This window comes from Pyricularia pennisetigena, chromosome 1 (genome assembly GCF_004337985.1).
Source record: "Pyricularia pennisetigena strain Br36 chromosome 1, whole genome shotgun sequence".
NCBI lineage: Eukaryota > Fungi > Ascomycota > Sordariomycetes > Magnaporthales > Pyriculariaceae > Pyricularia > Pyricularia pennisetigena.
Window position 1 is genome coordinate 4,718,582 of NC_043740.1, and position 18,150 is coordinate 4,736,731.

General features: G+C 42.6%; 1 protein-coding gene across 1 annotated transcript; it reads left to right on the forward strand.

Annotated features, from left to right (window-relative positions):
• Window positions 1-268: 268 nt before the first annotated feature.
• Window positions 269-2,809, forward strand: PpBr36_07879 (uncharacterized protein; the record flags this gene model as incomplete). The annotated part of the gene is made up of 1 exon (XM_029895012.1): window positions 269-2,809. The coding sequence occupies one exon, from the start codon at window positions 269-271 to the stop codon at window positions 2,807-2,809; it is 2,541 nt and encodes an 846-aa protein (XP_029748441.1).
• Window positions 2,810-18,150: the final 15,341 nt, after the last annotated feature.

The following is an 18,150-nucleotide window of genomic DNA, read 5'->3' on the forward strand; positions in this document are numbered from 1 at the left end:
ACGCCATGCTTATTCCGACAAACCGGACCATCAACATACACTATTAGGTTCTGGAAGGCTTTCCGACTGCCTACCCGCCTTCCACATTCCTCGTGCGCCCGCGAATCAGCGCCAAGGAACACTAACAAAAAGACCAACATCCACATCGACGACCTGACTGACAGCTTCACTGACAGAGGAAAGTCCGCAGCTATTTTCTTTTCACCCTCTTAGACATTCCTCCCCAGAAGAGTAGAGACCTCACAGGCAGAACTTCATCGAAGCTGCAATGCTTCCCACAACGATACTAGCCATAGGCCTCCCGGCCCTGGCTTATGCTCACCCCACAGCTTTAGACGCCGAACCTGCCGCATCAATAGAGCGCAGGTTCAAGCCCCTATCGACCGAATCAAGCTTTGAACTCAAGCCCGAAGACCTCGTCAAGCTCAATGTTTGCAAAGACAATCAAGGAAAGCTCAAGTGCGAGGAGAGGAAAACCGGACTTCTAACCACGCCAACCATTTCTATGATCAGCAAACCTCAAAGTTTGCAGCCCAAAGAAGAAAGGCTTCGCTGCACTTATACTGACAAGGACTCCAAGAAGGAAGAGAAGAAATGGGTCGAGGGTGACGATGGCAAGTGTACTAACGACAAGGAAGTCATAACCAAGGACACATGCACCAAGGACAAGGGTAAACTTGTTTGCGAAGAGAAGGCGCCCCAATCGCTCAGCTTCTTCAACCGGATTCCCATTGCCTTTTCCATGTCTATTTGGAGCCCCACAATCGCTCCCAAGCCCACCCATGGCCTGGTCTGCGTGGTAGATAAGGGGCAGGAGGCCGCCAAAAATGCGACCACTTTTAGGTTGATCGTCAATGAGCAGGCCACATGCATTCCCGAGAAGAAGCCTCTGCCCGAGATCACCAAGGCCGAGTGCGAAGCCGCAAAGGGCAAGCAGACCTGCATCATGGAACGGGGGAGTGTTCTCCCGGGATCCAAAGAGGCACCGCCCCCAGCAACCCACCGCTGGAAGTGCAGCGTGCCCGGCAAGGACGGGGCCAAGGCCGAGGACAAGATGATCAAGGGCGACGAGGGCAAGTGTGAGATGAAGGACATGCTCGTCAACGGCGTGAAGCCAGACATTTCGCTCAAGGAATGCAAGGACCGCAACGGAACCGCACCCTGCCTGCCCGAGAACCAGGTCTTCCGCTGGACGCTCAAGTACGAGAGGAACAAGTGCAACATTCCTCCGACCAAGGTCAACGGCACCGACGGAGAGATTCGTAACATCAAGTTTAGCGAGCGCAAGTGTACATACGAGGATGCGAAGAAGGACATCGACGCCATGGAGGCCGAGGCCAAGAAGAAAGCTGCCAACGCGCCGGGAGTGAACCCCAAGAACCAGACCGCCACCGCCACCGCCACCGCCGAAATGACCAAGAAGGAGTGCCAGGATGTCATGGGCGCCATGACCTGCACCAAGAAGGGTGAAGCTCTCACCTGGCGCTGCAAGATTGCCTACTTTGGCGGCAAGCCCATCGAGGAGAAGTGGATCAAGGGTGATGAGGGCAAATGCACAGAAGCAGACACCAAGAAGGATGCCGCTAAAAAGGAGGAGCCCAAGAAGGAGGAGCCCAAAAAGCCCGAGAACAATGGCACTAGCTCTACTGCGACCTTCACCACCTCTGCCACGGCACCTACCCCCACTCCCACCCCCACCGGCCCTGCCACTGTAACTCGCCGTGCCATCAACCCCAGCCTCGCCGGTCCTCCCATGGGCCGCCTTGGATCCAACGTTAATGATGACATGGCCAAGCCTATTCCTCTGTCGATGCCATCAATCGACATCGCCGCAGATTTGCCAGGTCCTTCCAAGTCCAGCAAGCTCGAGGACAAGATTCTTCCTGGAATTGATGTCATGCCTGGTGATGATGATGTCCCTTTCATTTTGCCTCTCTCTGGTGACGTTCAAAAGCACAACAACATTATGGATAAGTCCGGACCGGCCGGCCTCGAGGACGACAAGACGGTCAAGATCGCCATTCCCAAGGGCGACCCTGGAAAGCAGGGACCCAAGGGCGAGCGCGGCCCGCCCGGACCCAAAGGCAAGGATGGCATGCCCGGGCCCAAAGGCAAGGACGGCATGCCCGGGCCCATGGGTCCCACTGGAAAGGCTGGAAAGGATGGCGAGAACGCGCCCATCCTGATCATTAGCACTGAGATCGAGAAGCCCAAGGACGTGAAGAAGAAGAAGGGCGGACGCAAGCCGCTCTGGATCACTCGTTCCGAGTGCAAGGCCCAAGAGGGGTTCGAGACGTGCAAGAAGGGCAAGAAGATCTGCCGCATCTCCAACGGCAGCGAGCTTTCTGAGCCTCGCCTGGGCGGCTCCTGCGACAGCGCCGACGCCGACGACCACCACGTCGAGCTGTTCGAGGGCATGTCCCGCCGCGCCATGGCCAAGATGCTGGCCAAGCTGCTGAAGAAGGAGCTGACGGGCAGTGGTGTCGGCAAGAAGGGCGGCAGCGGCAAGTCTCGCCGCGGCGGCAAGACGTTTAAGAACAAGATGCAGAAGAAGCTCGGCGGTGGGCACAAGTTCCTCGGCGGCGGGCACAAGTTCCACGACGGCAAGACCAAGAAATCGGACTGGGTCTACAAGCAATCCGCCGTCGACGACTGCGACAAGCTCGACGGCACGACGGGCTGCCTCGACGGGCGCGTCACCTGCATGTTCAAGGGCCGCAACAACAAGCCCCACATCAGGAAGTACCAAGACACGTGCGAGTGGCGCCTCCGTAACGACAGCTGGAGGAGCAAGCACCAAGTCGAGTGATTATCGAGTGGGTATTATTAACATTTTCCTTTTTTTTTTGTCCCTTTGTCTCAGCGATTTCTATTTTCTATTTCTTTTTTTTTTTTTTTTATGGTTTTTTGTTTGTATTTTGTAGCCTTTTTTGCATTTTATTGGTGCTTTGGGACTTATTTTCTTCTTTTTTCACATGTTGTATTTGGAAGAAGGCGTTTGTTTGGATATACCACAAGGTCTCGGCGCAAAGATTAAAACGGGATTTTGCACATAGCATAGCACGGCGTTGCTTGGGCGTTTGATTTTCTTGGGATCGGGATGGTTCATTTTAGCTTCTGCGTTACTCATCTTCCATTCTCCGTCACATCATCTTCAGATGATGGATAGTCTTTTTTCTTTTAGCTTCGAATGAAAGCGTTCTTTTATACTTTATATTTGCGCTTACTGTGCCCCTTGCATGTTCTGTGCGTCTTGTTGTTTGCCGCTCTTCGACCTAGGGCTGATGTAGTCTCAGGGCTCGTCCCTGAAGCCCAGAGCTCCACAATTAATCCGCTTCGCTCCACTTCGTGGCTCAATTGCGGCTTTGCAATGTACCTGCGGGTCCATCCAAAGAACGCTTTGGTTCAGGTTTGAGGACAATTTGTTAATATCAGTGCTCAGACTAGACCCCCCTGCTTCGCAGTGGGGACCGAACGCTCCATGTACCTTTCAGCCACATGGCTTTTCGACCAATTATATTGGCCGAAAAAATCGCGCTCGTTCTAGTTTGAGGACATTTTGTCGCATTTCGCCGTTTATGGCGGTACCACCAACGATAATTTGTGGCATTTCGCCGTTTATAACGGTATTATTAATAATATATTTAATATTGCGATATCGCTAATTATTGTTTGATTAATATAACGATAATTTACAATATTCCGCCGTTTATAGCAGGTATATACAAAATATTCGCATTATAATGGTAAAAGAAAATAATATACCCATAGCAAGCAATTAAATATTCGAATAAAAAAATAAATAAAAATTATGAAAATATATAGTATTTTGCGTTAAATTTATTGGAGTTTGTTAATTATTTGAATGCCGGCCGCGTCTTAATAGCCACTATATTTGGAAAAATATTAAATTATTAAATAAAATTTGTAATTTTTTATTATATTTAATTTTTACTTTAAATAATGGTACATAATATTAACTTTAGTTTAATTTACAGTTTTTATAGCTTAGTAAACCCAATATTGCAAAATGCATGCAATTATCGATTAAAACAAAAGTTTTATTGATATTTTTATATAAAATAACAATTTGTTAAAAAATTAAATAATTTACGAAAATATTGGTAAACTGAAAATATTTTTACTTGATACATTTTTTGATCAATTTGTTAATAAATTTTATATAAGTTCTTTTTTTATAAATTTTATTTAATTAAATAAAGCAAAAAATACAAAAAAAGCACAAATTTAACATTTTTAAATATAAAAAATTAAAAAGGGCCGGTATTGTAAATCGGGTTTTACGTTGACGTTTATTTACATATATAATCCATTTTTCCAAATTTTGGTTCTATTAATGTTAGAATTGGTAAAAATGTAAAAGCATTTCGATTGTAAAATATATACAAAATTGGATATACTTTACCTATCCGCATATTTAACGGCTTATATAATTAGATATACGTACAAAAGCTGATATTATATTAAATATAAGTATACCACCCCCACGTGCAAAAACCACAAAATTCAGCTGCAAAACAAAAATAATATAAAATTAATTATATAAAGCAAAAAAATCGATAAAATACACATTTAGCATTTCTTTTTATAGAACAGTTTTTAAACCCGATATTATAAGTTAAATTGGAGCCTGACGTTTGTTTACATACGTAATCGAATCTCTGAAATTTTGGTTTTATTATCGTTAAAATTGGTAAAAATATAAACGAGTTTCGATTGTAAATTATATATAAAAAAGTATATGCTTTGCATATCCGCTTATTTAACTGCTTATATAATGTGGTGTATGCATCAAAATTTAATATAATGATATATAAATATATACGACCCTCCACGTTTAAGAATTATAAAATTTGGTCAAAAATTAAGAATAATATTGAAAAGAATCGAAAATCGAAAAAAAAAATCGAAAAAACAGTACCGCTATAAACGGATTAAGGGCAGGTGGTATCCAATTCGGCCATTGTAACAAATAAAAAAATCAATTAAATCGCTGCTAATAGCGGTATTAAACATTATTTTTAACGATATTTTTATTTGTCAATATTTTGCGTGGTTGTGGAATAATAAAGGAATGTCGGTCGAAAAAAGGCCAAAAATACCGCCATAAACGGCGAAAATCGACAAGTTGTCCTCAGACCTGAACCAGAGCGTTCTTTGGATGGACCCACAGGTACATTGCAAAACCGCAATTGAGCCACGAAGTGGAGCGAAGTGGATCAATTGTGGAGCTCTGGGCTTCAGGGATGAGCCCTGAGACTAACAATTTGTCGATTTTCGCCGTTTATGGCGGTATTTTTGGCATTTTTGCGACCGACACTCCCTTATTATTCCATAACTACGCAAAATATTAAAAGAAAAACATCCTTGAAGATAGGAATTGGTAGGCCTTTTTCATAAATCCAAAATCTTTTATATACGGTTTATTAATTACAAATTGGATACCACCTGCCTTTAATCCGTTTATAGCGGTATTGTTTTTTCGATTTTCTTTTTGATTTTCGATTTTTTTTGATACTTTTCTTAATTTTTGACCAAATTTTATAACTTTTGCACGTGGAGGGTCGTATATATATATACCGTTATATTAATTTTTGGTGTATAATATTATATTATATAAGCAGTTAAATAAGCGGATAGGCTAAGTATGCACTTTTTTTTATATAATTTACAATTGAAACTCGTTTATATTTTTACCCATTTTAACGATAATGAAGACAAAGCTCCAGGGATTGGATTACGTATGGAAACAAACGTCCACGTGTAATCCAACATATAATATTGGCTTTGAAAGCTTTTTTATAAATAAAAAATGCTAAATGTGTATTCTATAATTCTTTTTGCTTTATTTAATTAATTTTATATGATTTTTATTTTGCAGCCAAACTTTATGGTTTCTGCACGTGGGGGGTGGCATCTTTATATATAGTATAATAATACAATTTGATACACATATCCGATTATATAAGCCGTTAGGTAAGCGGATAGGTAAGGTATATTTAATTTTGTATATAATCTAAAAAGAATAAATACATTAAAGTTTTTTTCAGTTTTATTAATATTTGGGTAAATTATTCAGCTTTTTTATAAATTATCAGTTGATATAAAAATATTAAGAAAACTTTTCTTTTACTCGATAATTGCATGCACTGTGTAGTTTTAGGTCCGCTAGGCTATAAATGTTGTTCCTCACTTTTCAATCAGTAGTATATCCCACTTTTTAGAATAACAATTAAAAATAATGAAAAATTACAAATTTTAGTAAGTATTCAAGTGTCTTTCCAAATACATTCGCTATAAGAACGCGGGCTTTAGCAAAAGAATCACCGAGCTCCAATTAATCCAACGCAGGTTATTTTTTATTTTTAATATTTTTATTTATTTCTTTATTAGAATATGCAATTGCATTATATAATTGTACCATTTTTCTTTTGCCATTACAATGCGAATACAATGTATATACCCACTATAAACGGCGAAATGCGACAAGTTGTCCCCAGACTGGAACGAGCGCGTTCTTTTCGGCCAATGCAAAAAGACATGTGGCTGAAAGGCACATGGAGCGTTCGGACCCCGCAGGGGTCTAGTCTGAGCACTGAGACTAGCAACACAAAATAAGGGATAATCCAACAACCCCGACAGCCCCAATTCGGCACTATCTATTGTGGCTTATATACAGATAAAAGTGGACCAATTACATGCTAAATAACGCATATAATTAACATCATCCATTTCTATAGGAACTCTCACGGTAAATGGCCTACAAAATTTAACCCACTCGTTAAAACAATTTGGAATTTGCAAATAAATATTTACGTCGGTAAGGTCACTATCTAAAAACGTACCGATAAAATCAATTTATTTTATTTTCCGATTTTGTATAATGTGAGGATCAGGCCCCTAGACCTACCCTCAGAATCACGACTCGGCTCCACACCGAGCCAGGGATCGGACAAGGATCCACTACCTCCGGATTTAAGCGCGTCTCTTGAGCGCGTTGTGAGGATCAGGCCCCTAGACCTACCCTCAGAATCACGACTCGGCTCCACACCGAGCCAGGGATCGGACAAGGATCCACTACCTCCGGATTTAAGCGCGTCTCTTGAGCGCGTCGTTGATTGTAATTTCTCTCTTCTCTTCAGTTTAGAATTTTCGTCGATAGCGCCTAATATACTGAGGTTCTCCAATGTATGCCTGGCCGTGACATAATTCTAAACTCACTATGATTTGCTGGTGAAGCAATTAAAATATATCGTTCAATCCCTTTATTCAATTATTCACTACGTCGGCTGTGCGCGACGGTAAACTAGGCCACAGAAACAGAGGACACCATTCGCGAAATCAATGTCGCCGCGTAAGAATTACGGCCCACCGATTCGCCAATCCCAACGCGTGACAAACGCAAACTCAGCAAAGCCAGATAATTTGGCTTCAGGCACTGCTACTCCCAACACCGAAGGTTCGGATCAAAACGGAGAGATTACAGTTGCCCCAGTGAGCCCAGAGCCAGTAGAGCCCGCTCCTACCAGCGCCAACACAGAGCCTGAAGAGCCCGTTGAGCCCCAATACGACACAGAGCAAGATCAGCCAGTCGACAGCATCGAAGTTGACGGATCGTACGAGTACGAGTCAGTTTCCGAACACTTAGGAGAGGCGCGAAGCCCTCCCCACCAACCTTCTGCCAAGACGTCAGACGGCAGGAACGAAATTCCGAAATTTCCAAGCAGAGCGCCCTCGCCTGCCGCCCAAATGAGAAGCGAAATGGCAAACGAAAGCGAAAACACAACCGGCCAGGCCACCATCACTCAATCGCATTTGCAAGACCTCTTGGCTACTATTGCCCAACTGAAGGACCAGTTGGCCACCCAAAACAACTCCACCAGTAATGGAGCCCGTGGGGTTACACCCTTTAACAGCGCCTTCGGTGGGACCGATTTTAAACCTGTTGGATTTGCCGCCCATGATGCCTTTAGGCCCTACGGAAATGGCCAAATTAGCGTTAACCCCGGGTATGATAGAAAAGCCCGCAAGACCGGCGTTGACCCCGGATCTTTCGAGGGTAAGGACGACACCTTCGACACGTGGATCATCCAAGTCGCCGATATGATGGAAGAAGATGAAAGCACTTACAAGACCGAACGTAGCCGTATGGCAGCCCTTTTTTCGTTAACAAAAGGACCGCCTAACGACCTATTGCGTAGCCGTTACGCCTCGAAAGAAAACCCTTTTAGCGGTGTTGCCGAGATGGTCGCAACTTTAGCTGCGGTGTACCACGACGATAACCAAGGCACTAAAGCACGCCGAGAACTGGCTGAAATGATGTTTGACCCAGCAGACAAAACTATGGACATCCATGTTTTTGTTGGCAAAGTTAACACTTTGGCGGACCGCGCCAACATTCTCAAATCAGAGCGTAAAACCCTACTATACGAACATATTCCGGCAAAATTGAACACCCAGCTTTTCGACGACGCTAAAAATCCGGATATATCGTACGAGTCTTTCGTGAACAAAGTCGCCAACGCTGCACTGGCTAATCAGCGCGCCTACGAGGAAAACCTTAAAAGGAAACAGGCTAAAAAGGGGCGCCAATCGCCCGAGCCTCGTCGTCGCCGTTCCCGCGATTACGAACACAGGAGAGAGGTTAAAACAGCGACTCCCACACCCGTTAAGGAAGTAGTCACTTTTTCCGACAAGGAAAGGAGCGCTCTTTTGGACGCAGGTCTTTGTTTTCTATGTAAGAAGGCCGGCCACCAATCCCGTCACTGCCCCGATCGCAAAATTATCGCCAATATGTTACAGGCTCTGGACCATGGGGATTCGTATTCGCAGCCTGACAATTCGATTCGCAACTCGTCGTCGACTTCCTCGTCTGATTCGGAAAACTGCTAAGGCTGCCGGAAGTCTCCTCGGCAGTCTGCATGCCTCAGATAGCTAAAATCGATAGATCACCTAAATTAAACACCTTTCTTGCTCCCATTCAATTGCAAGACAAAGGTCGTGGTCTCAACGCCCAAGCTCTCTGTGACACCGGAGCAGATGTGTACTTATCCATCCGACCGAGCCTCGCGAAAAAGGTCGCCCAACGTTTAGAGCTACCTATCAAAAAGCTCCCCAAACCTTTGGACTTTGGAGATTTTAACAGGAAGGTCACCGCAAGAGCCACCGAATACCTTCGGCTCACTTTGCAAATCGACGGACGACAATTCCCACGGCAGAAATTCATCCTCCTTGAAACGGCCCACGATGTGTTTATCGGACAAGAATGGTGGACGAAGCATCGAGTAGGCTTATTCCCAGCTACCCGCAGCTTCGTTTGGCCCAACGACCTGCCCGCCATGGCCCAATACTCACCCGCAATCGTTGTACAACGTTCGAATCCGCCTCTGGACCTTGAGGCCCAAGCTGACGCAGTCCGCCGGGACCGCAAGATGGAACAAGAAGACCGTCGCATCCAGGTCCACAAGATACTTCGAAGCCCTAAACGCCAACACGAAAACCAGGCTCAGATCGCAGAAATTAACGCCTTCCCGACTATCCCAAAGACCGTTTCTAACAAAGGCCTGCCAGCTAATATTTGTGCCCTCCTTAACGACCCTCGTCAAGATCGATGGAAACGATCCCCGTTACCCACGGAGCCTATACCGTTGGTACCAGTAAACGATACGCCTACGACCAGCCTGAATGCGGTATCAGCCCTGCAGTGGAACAAGACTCACGATGGACGTCCCATTCCATTCCCTGCAGACGAAGACCCGGAGCACATCGCGCAAGTACGAGCCAAGTTACCCAAAGCACTTGCCCACCTTGAGGGTTTCTTTTCCAAAAAGGCGTCGACGATTCTCCCGCCTAGCCGACCCGGCTTCGACGTGGTTTTGGAACTCGAGAAACCTTTGGAGGGGAGGCCAGCCCGCTATTCGACCCCTTTCGCGATGATGGAGTTGGAAAAAGAAACCATCGACGAACTTCTGAGGATCGATTTCATTGAACGGACCATGGAGGAGACCGCAGCTTCAACTTTGTTCGTTCCTAAACCACAATCGAAGGAGCAACGTTTTTGTGTGGATTACCGATGGGTAAACAAATTCATCAAAGGACGACAAGTACTTGCCCCCGACGTGGCCGGGACGTTGAGCAGATGTGGAAAAGCCCGGAGGATGACCAAGATCGACATTATTCGAGCTTTTAACAGATTGCTAATGGATCCGAAGTCACGGTATTTAACGGCGTTCAAAACGCGACAAGGCACATTTCAGTGGAAGGTCCTACCCTTTGGACTGAAGGTCGGACCCGCCTGGTTCCAAGCTTTTATCAACGCTCAGCTTAATGAACTGCTGGACGCTTTCGCGAGCGCCTACGCAGACGACGTGTTGATTTATACCGAGGATAAATCGGAGCAAGTCCATTTTGAGCAAACCGAGGAGGTTATTTACAGGCTGCACAAAGCCGGACTCCAAGGCGATATCAAAAAGTCAAGTTTCGGCGTTTTCGAAATCGAGTACCTGGGTTTACTTCTAGAGATCGGTAAAGGTATCCGCATCGACCCCAAAAAGGTCGAAGCCATCACCAGCTGGCAATGGGACGACGTCACCTCCGTTTCCGCAGTACGATCCTTCCTAGGCTTATGCAATTTCGTTCGGACGTTCTGCCATCACGCCAGCGAACAAGCAGAACCTCTGACCCGATTATTGAAAAAGGGAGTCCCGTTCGAAAGAGGCCCCGAGCAGAAATCTGCCTTTGAAGCGCTGAAACAGCTGGTGATCACCGCCCCCGTGATGAGTTTCTTCAAACCCGGTATGCCTGTCAGGATGGACACCGACGCCAGTGGCAGGGCCACCGCCGGTGTCGTGTGGCAGCAACAGGACGATGGCAGCTGGAAGCCAATCGGCTATTCGTCCAAAACCATGTCCCCTGCTGAACAAAACTATCCGATTCAGGACCAGGAGCTATTAGCTGTGATTAATACGCTAAAGGACTTCGAACCAGCCCTGTTGGGTACCAAGTTCTGTGTTTTCACCGATCACCAGGCCCTAATTTATTGGTCGACCAAGAAACTTTTGTCCGCTCGCCAGATACGATGGGCTGACTACCTGGCCAACTTCGACATCACCTTTAAATACCGTCCCGGCAAGGATAATGTGGCAGCCGATGCCCTTTCGCGCAAAACCATCGACAACCCTACGGTCAAGGCCCGAGCTGTGTTAGACCGCACCATTGCACTAATCCCTCCAGAAAAGATCGACTCCCGACCCGGCGAACCTCTTCCAACCATTAGCAACTTGGAACCCTCCGCACCGCAAGGAGCTGACCTGGTGGCCCTTATCCTGGAAGAAAACCTGAAACAGAACCTAGGTCACCACGACAATTTGTTAACGGTACCCGAGACTACCCAGGATGGCAAAATCTTCTTAAGAACGGCTCTCATCCGCGAAGCTCATGAGCCCAAGATCTTCGGCCATGGAGGCCAGAATAAAACCCTCAGCCGCCTGAAAAAGGACTATTGGTGGCCCGACCGAAATCGAGACGTCAAACGCTACATTAAGAATTGTCGCGAATGTCAACGCAACAAGGTACGACATGATAAGACGCCTGGGCTGTTGCACCCACTGGAGATACCTAGACGGTGTTGGCAGCACGTAATGGTAGACGGCAAAGATATGCCCAAGGATAAAGAAGGCTATAATTACGTCTGGGTCTTCATCTGCCGATTGACCAAACTTTTGGCCACCCTACCGGGAAAAAAGACGGACACCGCGGAGACCTTGGCCATGCGGTATTATCAGACCGTGTACCGTTGGAAAGGCGTCCCCGACTTATGGCTTTCCGACAACGCCGGACCGTTTATATCCGAGTTCCTAAACACTCTAAACGAGTTGACAGGAACAAAGCATAAACATGGAAGCGCCCGCCACCCTCAAAGTCAGGGCAGCGTCGAAATTACCAACGCTGAATTGGATCAGAAAATGCGCTTTTATGTAGACAAATACCAAACGAATTGGCGACGGCATATCCCCGCTTTCGACTTCGGCCACAACTCGTCCGTTCACGCCTCTATTGGCATGGCACCGATCGAAGCAGAAACCGGAGCTCGCCCTAGAGACCCGCTCTCTTTACCTTTACCCGAAGAAGACCTGGAGACCGGTCAGCAACAAAAGGCGCTGGAAATGGTCCGCCAAGCCCGGCAAGCTCAGGAACTGGCCCGCAACAACGGACTCGGAGCGCAGATAGAGCAACAGAGGCAGGCTAATAAGAAGCGGCGACCGGTCGACTTTACGGTGGGAGATGCGGTTTACGTTAGCAAAAAGGGTTTTTCCACCGAAGCTCCTACGACCAAGTTGGACTCGCAAAATGCAGGACCATGGACGATTCTCGAGGAAAAGGGCCACAGCTTCATTCTCGACACCCCTGCCTGGTATAAAGGTAGTAAGCTGTTCCACGCCAGCCGACTGCGCAAGGCAGCAACGGATCCATTACCTCAGCAGTATCAAAAGCCGGAACCACCGGTCGAAATTAACGGAGAACCGGAGTGGGAGGTGGAGCAAGTGTTGGCCTCACGTCTATTCGGACGAAAGAAGACGTTGCAATATCAGGTATCGTGGGTCGGACTCGACCCTGATGAGACATGGTATGAGGCCCGCGACTTGAAAAATTCACCAGTACTGCTGGATACCTTTCACAGGGAGTACCCGGACGCAGCAGGACCTCCGGTAAATTTGCAACAGTGGATCAGGAGCGCAGCAGAGGATGTTTTTGCGGAGGACGGACCCGAGGACAATGTTGCCGAGCACGATGCGAAAAAGACACGAGAGCGGAGGAAGGCCCCGAGGAGACACACGTGACAAACTCAAGACTCTGACCGCCTACGTCGATCAGGCCTTAGAGGGGGGTAATGTGAGGATCAGGCCCCTAGACCTACCCTCAGAATCACGACTCGGCTCCACACCGAGCCAGGGATCGGACAAGGATCCACTACCTCCGGATTTAAGCGCGTCTCTTGAGCGCGTCGTTGATTGTAATTTCTCTCTTCTCTTCAGTTTAGAATTTTCGTCGATAGCGCCTAATATACTGAGGTTCTCCAATGTATGCCTGGCCGTGACATATAATAATTATAGCTAACAATATACGCCAAGTAAATGGTATATTAATATTAGCAAAAATTCGATATTATACAAACCTTCCACCCGCAAAAAACACATAATAACTAACCTAATTTTATATTTTGTAGGTTTATTATTTTCACCTTTTTTAATTTAAATACCGGCCGGGCAAAAAAGAATTTACGGCCTGCAGGCATTTTAGTTTTATAAATAGAACGAAACGTTTTTGCAATAACCATTGAATTGAATTTAAACGCTAAAACCGTTAACCATTTAGCTCTTTCAGGGTTATTGTTAACAATATGGGTTGCTAACAGGGGGTTAAGCATTAGCCTAGGTGCGGCCTGGTGCTAGTTGCGGTGTAAAAGCCTGTAATTACAGGGTTTATATACACTAAATTCACTAATTTTGGGATTAATAAATTTAATTTATTAGTGGGGGAAACTTTGCTTTGTCTCCTTTATATACTTTCCGACATCGAAGTGGGGGTCCGCACCCCGCAAAAGGTTCCGGTACCGCATACGATTTTCCGAAAAATTATTTTGTATACGTTGTTCAAAAAACACCCTTATTTCCATACAAACCATTTTTGGGTTCGCATTAATTTGCTAATTTGGTGAAAATTTTAACCCGGTACAGGGTAGCTGATTCGTAAATGCAGGGTGGGTATTAAACCCGGTATAGGGTGAAACCCCATTCGCTAACTTTAAATCGCCATTCCTATATTATATAAAATATAATAAAAAGTTTGACAATTTTAGCAACCCCATTTCGGCATTATTAATTGTAATTTATAAACAAATAAAAGTGGACCCATTATATGCTAAATAACGTATATAATTAATATCCCCTTTTTTTGCTATTATTTACATAAAGTCGGAAAAAACAAATATATTAAAAATAAAACCCCAAAAAAAAAATCCCTTTTGTATCCCAACCCGACTCTAACTCCCGATATAAACCCCCTGGATAATTAAACCTTTTATACCGACCTATAACCCCTTAAATGGACAAACCCCCGAATTGGAAAAAACCCTTAAAATTGTAATAACCCCCGAATTTAAACCCCCGACTCGCATAATATTAACCCACGGAATTAATTATTAAACCAGGTAATTAACTTGGTTATTCGTTGGTAATAGTCCAAATTAGGCATATTATATAAGGTATTTCGAATACGTAAATCGCCCAAAACACGAGCTTTTTCAATTTTAATTCAATTTTAGGTATAAAGTCGGTATAATTTGTTTATTCATTAACCTATGCAGGGTAAATTCGGGTAATACGGACGGTATTAGGTTAACAAAAATCCAATATTTGTAAAAAAAACATGTAATGGGTAATTAATTAACGAATTCATTAAATACCTTAAAATTTAATAGGTAAAAACTAGGCTTTTTGGGGTTTAAACCCTATAAATTTTAAAAAAAAACTTTGTAAATTGGACGCGTTAAAGGCTTTGTTAAGCTATTAACGGGTATTTGTTTGGATTCCAGATATTTTAAAATTATTAATTTTTTTATAATTGTCAACAATATAGGTTGCTAACAGGGGGTTAGGTATTAGTCTAGGTGCGGCGTGGTGCTAGTTGCGGTGTAAAAGCCTGTAATTACAGGGTTTGTATACATTAAATTCACTAATTTTGGGATTAATAGATTTAATTCATTGGTGGGGGAAATTTTGCTTTATTTCCCTTATATACTTTCCGACATCGAAATGGGGGTCCGCACCCCGTAAAGGGTTCCGGTACCGCACACGATTTTCCGAAAATTATTTTGTATACGTTGTTGAAAAAACACCTTTATTTCCATATAAACCATTTTTGGGTTCTCACTAATTTGCTAATTTGGTGAAAATTTCAACTCGGTATAGGGTAGTTAATTCGTAAATGCAGGGTGGGTATTAAACCCGGTACAGGGTGAAACCCCAGTCGCTGATTTTGAATCGCAATTCCTGCAACACACAAGATATAATAAAAAATTTAACAACTTGAGCAACCCCATTTCGGCGTTATTTATTGTGGCTTATATACAAATGAAAATGGACCCATTACATGCTAAATAACGCATATAATTAACACCCCCTTTTTTTGCTACTATTTATATAAAATCGGAAAAAAAATACATAATAATAAAACCCTAAAAAAAAAATCCCTTTTATATTCCAACCCGACTCGAACTCCCGATATTAACCCCTTGGATAATTAAACCCTTTGTACCGACCTGTAACCTCTGAGATGGACGAACCCCCGAATTGGAAAAAACCCCCAAAATTATAATAACCCCCGGATTCAAACCCCCGATTCGCATAATATTAACGCACAGAATTAACTATTAAACCAGGTAATTAATCTGGTTTTTCGTTGGTAATAGTCCAAATTAAACATATTATATAAGGTATTTCGAATGCGTAAATCGCCCAAAACACGAGCATTTTCAATTTTAATTCAACTTTTAATATAAAATCGGTATAAATTGCTTATTAATTAACCTGTGCGAGGTAAATTCGGGTGATACGGCCGGTATTGGGCTAATAAAAATCCAGTATTTGCGAACAAAGGAAGTGTAATAGGTAATTAATTAACGAATTAATTAAATACCTTAAAATTCAATAGGTAAAAACTAAGCTTTTAGGGGTTTAAATTTTATAAATTTTAAAAAAACCTTATAAATTGGAAGCGTTAGGGGTTTTATTAGGCTATTAGCGGGTATTTGTTTGGATTCCAGGTATTTTAAAATTATTAATTCTTTTATAATTAATTCCCGTACGTAATAAAATTTTAATAACGTATATTTAATACGTTGGTGGTGCGTAGGGTTATATGCGCTAGCTATAAAACCTATATTATTTCCAAATAATACAATAAAGCCTTTTATAAATAGTCCAATCTTTATAAATAAGTTTTTAAACCATTGTGCTTTACGCAGGGTTTCCGTTAAAACATCGGTTTCGGTTTTTGGAGTGTTTAAAACTATAATACTAACCTTTTTGCATTTCCACGTTATACGGCCCCCAAATAGGGTATACAAATATCCGTAAATGGATTTTGAATTTTCCTTAGCCCCGGCAAAATCGCTATTATGAAAACCCAGTAATTTTAAACCTTTAAAACCCCCTATTAGTAAATTGGGTGGTAATTCGGTTTTAAATATTCTATTTCCGTTACAAATAAATAAGGATTTAAAACCCGCTAAATAACGTAATAAGTTTTTAGCTGCCGTTAAATGGATTTTAATGGTTTTTGTTAAAAAACGTAAAAACTATTAAACCGTAAAGCCGATATCCGGGCGCGTTAATAGCATTAAATATATAAAAATGCCGATAATACGTTGTAATAATTTAATTTCCAGCGCATTTACGGGTTTACCCCGGTTATATTTTAACACACCCGGTTATAAAAAAATAAATATAACTTTGCAATTAACTAATCCGAACGTTGTTAATACTTCCTTTATATAATGATTTTAATGGAGTTAAAATAGGCGTCTAAGCCTATCCTTTATAATTTAAACGCCTAAAAAATAGGTTGTAGGGCCCCCATTTTCCAACGCGTATATTTTATTAAAACGGGCTTTTAAATCCTAAATATATTGCAGTTTAGGACCTATTAGCAGGTAATCGTTTACGAAAATAACGATAAAATCCTTGGATTCAACGTTATAAAAAACAGCGGGATTAAAAATTAATGGTTTAAAACCTTTTTCAAAAAATAGGGTTTTAAATTTGTTTTGCCATTTTTTTAAACCCTGTTTCAAACCATATAACGCTTTTTCCAACTGTGTAACCTGCAATTTTTTCGGGTTATAACCCATTTCCACTAAAGTTTTAGCAGTAATAGGGTTACAATTTTTTACCCATTCGTTAAAACCGTTTGGAATTTGCAAATATATATTTACGTCGGTAAAGTTACTATTTAAAAACGTACGGATAAAATCGTTTTGTTTTATTTCCCAATTTTGTGCATTAATTATAACTAATAATATACGCCAAATAGCTGGTATATTAATGTTAGCAAAAGTTTCGATATAATTCAGGCCTTCGACCTGTAAAAGACCCCTAATACCAAATTTAATTTTATATTTGAAAGGCTTATTATTTTAATCCTTTTTTAATTTAAATACCGGCCGGGTGAAAACGAGTTTACGGTTTATTGGTATTTTAATTTTTGGGACAAAGCGGAAGGTTTTTGCAATAACGATTTGGTCGAATTTAAACGCTAAAACAATTAACTATTTAGCACTTTTAAGGTTATTTAAAACCTGTTAGTAACTATTTGGTTCACCATTTTTGATGCGCTTCTTTTTTATTTTCCTTTTGGTTTAAAAACAAAATAATGCACGTAATCTATATTCATTAAATCTGGGTTTTCGAATTGCGTATTTGAATTATTTATATTTTGTATTTTAAGTGCTAAAAACACCAGAATTTCCGTTGTTTTAAATACTGGATTAGGTACCGCTACCGTTATAAGCTTTGGGGGGCGAACGGTAGGCTGTACAAACCTAGCAGGCACTTTATTTTCAAGGTTCAAATATTCTGTAACGGGCTGTAATTGCCCTGGAACCGGTAGTAAATACCCTGTATTTTCAAAGTTTTTTAAGGGATAATTATCCGCTGGAACGCTGTTAATTTCGTTTTTAAATTCAAAATTAAAATCCCCCTTTAAAATGTGTAGCGTTTTCCCTGGAATAACCAAATTTTCAACGTATATACCCTTTATAATTTTACGGTAAAAGTTATATATACGGCCGTTTAACGGGTGCGTAAACCAACATTGTAAAATTTAATAAATGGGTTAAAAATTTCACCGTTTCGGTGCGGGGAACCAATTTATTAAATTTTTGGCGTTTTTCCAACGGTATAATAGCCTGGTATACAATATTAATTGCCCGAAAATACCCTAAATTGGGTTTGTGCGGTAATCCAGGTTGGAATTCGGAATAAAATTCCTCGTAAAATATTAAATCCCTATTAATTACCGCTGTACGGTTAACTAAATTAATCACGGTACATAGTAAATAACACCATAAAT